General features: G+C 39.9%; 1 protein-coding gene across 1 annotated transcript in view; it reads right to left on the reverse strand.

Annotated features, from left to right (window-relative positions):
* LOC125486161 (rho guanine nucleotide exchange factor 38-like) overlaps positions 1–5,615 on the reverse strand; it is a 70,119-nt gene that overhangs the window by 4,081 nt on the left and 60,423 nt on the right. Inside the window, exons 5-6 of the mRNA XM_048612681.1 lie at positions 4,702–4,900; positions 212–489 (exon numbers count right to left, since the gene is read on the reverse strand). Of these exons, the coding sequence (XP_048468638.1) occupies positions 212–489; positions 4,702–4,900 (477 nt within the window). The remainder of the gene's footprint in view (positions 1–211; positions 490–4,701; positions 4,901–5,615) is intronic.

Genomic DNA, 5,615 nt, shown 5'->3' on the forward strand with positions numbered 1-5,615 from the left:
TCTGATGCTGCCTGGCCTGCTGTGTTCCTCCAGCTCCACACTGTGTTCTCTCTGACTCCAGCATCAGCAGTTCTTACTATCTCATAAAATGGGATAGGTTCAGGGAACAACTTGGACTTCAAGTTTAGGGTGTATGGTCAGGAAAGGGTTCAGCAGTAACAACAGCCAAAGTTTAGCCAAAGGTAGCTTGTAAATAATTGCCCTGCTTTACCTGCTGCTCTTCTAGGTCACTTGAGGTGTCATCATTTCCATTAACAGACGATGTCTCTGGTGTAGACATTTCCTGAGAATCGTTGAGAGGGTCCCCACCATCGCTGGCATTAAAGTGCAGATTCCTTGCATTATTGGTATCTCCGCAGGGTGAAGATACAAACAGGCTAATGTCATCAAAATCCTCATCAAGCACTGATCCATCTGTTGACACTCCACTCTGGCCAGTGGCAGGATTGTATGGTCTCAGAAATGAGGAATACACATAGCCTTGCATCACTACATAGAATCAAAAGCAGTTATTCACCCTAAAATGCTTTGTCACATTTTTTTAAAAATATGAATCATACCATGTTGAACAGAATACATCCAGCAAAATGTTTTACTGATCAAGTCCACACTTATCCATTGACTATCATCCCACGTTATATCAGTTTCTGGCTGTGTCCTGATGGCTGAACCTTTATGTGCTTTCAAATAATTTGTGGGAACAAATGAACTGAAAATATAATGGATCCTGGTCCTTTCCCAAATTTTAAACCAAGCACTCTGATTTCACTTGACACCTGGCCCTTCAACCAACATCCATCCATGTGTGTATGTGAGAGCACAAGACAGTGTGCGTGAGAGAGAGAGACAAAAAGAATGTGTGTGTCCCTGTGTGTGTGTGTGTGTGTGTGTGTGTGTGTGTGTGTGTGTGTGTGTCCTGTGTGTGTGTGTGTCTGTGTGTGTCTGTGTGTGTGAGTCTGTGTGTGTGTGTGTCTGTGTGTCTTTGCGTCTGCACTTCATCAAAATAGCACCACGAATTCCTTTGTTTTTACCGAGCCTTGGTTTAATGAGGCTCAAAACTGCAGAGTCAGGGCTGACAGTGCAACACACTGAGCCATGGTTGGCACAATTTTAATAAAGAGAACTAACAGCCTTGTTTGGTTAACAACTCTACTTGTTATTTCAAAATGAAGCTTTGTTTTGATTAAGACAGGGAATACTTGGATTTTTATATGAACAAGGAGCCAATTGGTTCCTTCAGCCTGTTTTCCCATTCAATAATATCCATGGCTGATCTCACTATAACCTCAACTCCTCATTCCTGCCTATTCATGATAACCTCCCACTGCCTGCCTTACCAAGAATCTATCGAAACATTCATGGACTCTGCTTCCACTAGCTATCAGGAAAACAGCTCCAATGATTCATGACATTCTGAGAAAGAAAATTCACCTTATCATTCTTTTTTGAATAGTGATAGTTATAGATTGTCACATATGAGGAAACATCATCTCCATATCTACCCTGTCAAGACCCCACAGAATCTCAAATATTTTAATCAAGCTATGTCTGACACTTCCAAACTCCAGCAGATACAGGTTACCCTGCCCTACCTTTCCTCATAAGACAAGCTGCCCATTCCAGATATTAGTCTGATAAACCTTCTCTGAACTGCTGCCCACACATTTACAGTGATCCTTAAATAAGGAGACCAATAGTGTACGTAACACCCCTGATGTGGTCTCACTGACACCCTATATAAGCCTAATCTCCCTACTTCTGCATTTTATATTGAAATATTGGATTCTTAAAAGGGCTTGACAGGATAAATGCTGAGAGGATGCTTCCCCTCATGGGAGCGTCTGGGTCTAGAGGGCATAGTCTCAGAACAAAGGGGCACCAATTTAAGACTGAGTTGAGGAGGAATTTCTTTTATCAGAGGGTTGAGAGCCTTTGGAACTCATTGCCACAGAGAGCTGTGGGGGCAGAGTCCTTGTGTACATTTAAAGCTGAGAATGATAGATTGTTTATCAGTTGTGGAATCAAGGATCATGGGGAAAGGACAGAGAAGTGGACATGAGGAACGTTAGATAAGCCATGATCCTACTAAATGTGAGAGCAGGCTTGAGCCAAACAGTCTATTCCTGTTCCTATTTCTGATGGTTTTATGGCATTCAATTTCTCTGGCAATAAACGATAACATTCTATTAGCTTTCCTAATTACTTGCTGTATTTGTGATTCATGCACTTGGACACACAGATCTCTCTGTATATCAGAGCTCAGCAAACTCTCACCATTTAGATTATACATTTCTTTTATTTTCTTTTTGCCAAAATGGACAATTTCACACATTATACTCACTTAATCTATTTTTATCTTATTATAGCTTTCTTAAGTGCTCTTCATAATTTAATTTCCTAACTGTCTTTGTTTCTATAACAAATTTGGCAACCCTACCTTCCACCCTTTCATCAAGGTCATTTATATAAATTGCAAACAATTGCAGTCCCAGCACTGATCCCATGTGGCACACCATACGTTATATGTCACCATCCTGAAAAAAGATCCATTTGTGCTTACTGTGTTCCCTGTTAGCCAGCTAATTTTCTATCCTTATTAACACGCTGTCCTCTACACCACCTTTTTACTTCCACAATAACTGTAAATATCAAATGCCTTCTGGAAATATTTGCATAGCACATCCACTGGTTCCCCATTATCCACAGTATCCATGTTACTTCCACAGAAAACTCAACAGATTGGCAAGAAAGGAGTTCCCTTTCACAAAACTGTTAAGTCTGCCTGATTACCTTCAATTGATCACAAGTGCCCTGTTATAACAACTTTAATAATGGCTTGTAACATTTTCCCTCTGATAGATGTGGAACTAACTGCCCTGTAGTTTCCTGCTTTCTGTCTCTCTTCCTGTTTAAATAACAGAATTACATTTTCACCTCAATTTCATAGAATGTATAAATGACAGACAATAAATGCAGGCTAGCTACTAATGCCTATGTCTCACGAGTGAATTTAAGATAAACTCAATATAAAAAGAACCCCACAAATAACCTAAAGTTACTCTCCAATAAAGATTAAATGTCAATGATTCCAATGCAACAAAGGCTACACTGTGGCGGAGAGTTTTGCCTTATCCAGTTGTAATATAAGGGCTGTGATTTAGAGATATTATATTTTAATATCAGCTATGTTTAAGTTTGGACTTTAAATTTTATATTAGTGATATATTAGTTTTTCTGTGTCTGAAGGGGTTAATGATTAACTTGCATGTATTTCTGTAGCCATTGTGATTTCTTTTAAAACAGCCTTGTACAGATAAAGTAGTAGCCCCCAGAACAAATGAATTTTTGTTTACATTAGAATAGTTTATTATTGAGCAAGGCCAACAACTGTGCATCAAGATTTCAATCAGTTACTTCTGGGCCTGACTTTTTAAAGCTAGGTTAAAACACCCATAGCTTGAAAAACAAAAGTATTTTTTGTCAAGTTTCAAATTGGTGTGGTTCTGCAAAAATCTTAGATGAAGTTGGATGTGTAAAGAAATGCTCTTGAGTAAGGAAGAACATAGAAAAAATACATTACCTTAAGGCAAGGAGCTCAGAACAGGAGTGTTTGAACAAAACCCTAAAGAGGTTATTTGAAGCTGAGAACATTTAAGCTCAGATGTATGAACATTTTGCAGACTGAGAGTGGAAATCGCTGTGACTAGGAGAGATGTTAAAGATGGTGATTTTACTCTGGCCTGTGCAGGTGGTGCTTTTGGGTGCTATACAGAGATTTATAAAGGAGTGTTTTGAGATTAATAGCATTATGCGTTAACTTGATTTTCAAAATCATTCAGGTTGAGGTATATGTAGGTTGTTGGGTTTGTTCTATTTTATCTTAATATATCTTGCTTAATAAACTTATGTTGTTAAAACCAAATTCATAATATTGAAAGTTTGTGTTTCAGTGGGAAACCATTTTGCTAAACCAAAAGAAAAACAAAACATGATCTATCAAGGCAGATTTCAGTCTGCGATATGTCTTGACCAGTAATAACATCAGCTGAGATCATAACACAAACTCTAATACAAGGACAGCAATGGAGCAGAAAGGTAAGAGCCGTAGAGGCAGAAGCCCTTAAAAGATTTAAGACGTATTTGGATGTGCACTTGTGATGTCAAGGCATAAAAGGCTATGGGTCAAATACCTGAAAATGGGATTAGAATAGTTAGGTGGTTGTTTCTCACCAGCACGGACACAATGGACTGAAGGGCCTTTTTCTGTGCTATATGTCTCTATGACTGTATTTAGCAGTATATTAAAAGACCAGCAAAGTTTAGCTCAACATTGGAGAGGCGATGGCCTAGTGTTATTAGCGCTGAACTGTTAATCCAGAGACCCAGATAACATTCTGGGGACCTGTGTTCAAATCCCGCTATGGCAGATAAAATATCTGGAATTAAGAATCTAATGATGACCATGAACCCATTGTCGATTGTCGGAAAAACCCATCTGGTTCACTAATGTCCTTTAGGAAAGGAAACTACCATCCTTACCTGGTCTGGCCTACATGTGACTCCAGACCCACAGCAGTGTGGCTGACTCTGAACTGCCCTCTTGGCAATTAGGGATGGGCAATAAATGCTGCCTAGCCAGCGATGCCCACATCCTGTGAACAAATAAAGGAATGTAGAGTGATGGGAATTGGAAACACTCACCTCCTGTATCAATGAGCCACCTGTTCACACTCCCTAGAGGGTCCTGTTTCTCAAGAACTGCCACGATTTCCCCCTCATGAAGAGATGCATCTAAATCTTGGGCAGCATTGAATTTTCGCTTTGCTTGAAAAAGTTTGTCAGGGCTGTGTGTTGCCAAGAGCTTAGCCCTGTCATCTTCAGTCTGCTGGGGAGCTTGTGGCTTTGAGGAACAAAAGTAAACCAAGAGCCAGTAAACACTCAGAACAAAATCACGGCTCCAAATGTCAAAGAGAATGAAGTTTTGAAGAAGGATTATTGGACTCGAAATGTTAACTCTGCTTTCTTCCCACAGCACTGCCAGACATGCTGAATTTCTCTAGCAATTTATGTTTTTATTTCAGATTTCCAGCATTCACAGTTCTTTGTTTTATTTAAGTTCATAAAGGAGGTGGTGAACACTGCACAGCGCAAAGTTTCTAGATTGGATTCTTACCATGGTTGGCAATTTGGGAAAAAAGCAGCGTAACATTTCCAGTCCACTGACTCTTCATCAGAACCAGTTCCTTTGTTGTAAAGGCTCATTTGATACACCACTATTTTTTGGGTTAGGAAATCTCATCCTGTCTGGCTTATATACGCTACAAACAAATGCTGGGGGTTACCATTGACCAGAAACTGAACTGGACTAACATTTAAATACATTGGCTACAAAAGCAAGTCAGAGACTATGAGTGCTGACTATGAACACTAACACCTCCTCACTCCCCGAATCCTGTTCATCTGACAAGGCATAAGTCCAGATTGTGTTGGAATACTCCCCACTTGCCTGGATGGGTGCAGCTCCAACAACACTCGAGAAGCTTGACACCATTTAGGATAAAGCAGCCCTCGCTTGGCTGACACCACATCTACAAACATTCACTTTCCCAACAACC

Source organism: Rhincodon typus, chromosome 1 (assembly GCF_021869965.1).
Source record: "Rhincodon typus isolate 14 chromosome 1, sRhiTyp1.1, whole genome shotgun sequence".
NCBI classification, from domain to species: domain Eukaryota; kingdom Metazoa; phylum Chordata; class Chondrichthyes; order Orectolobiformes; family Rhincodontidae; genus Rhincodon; species Rhincodon typus.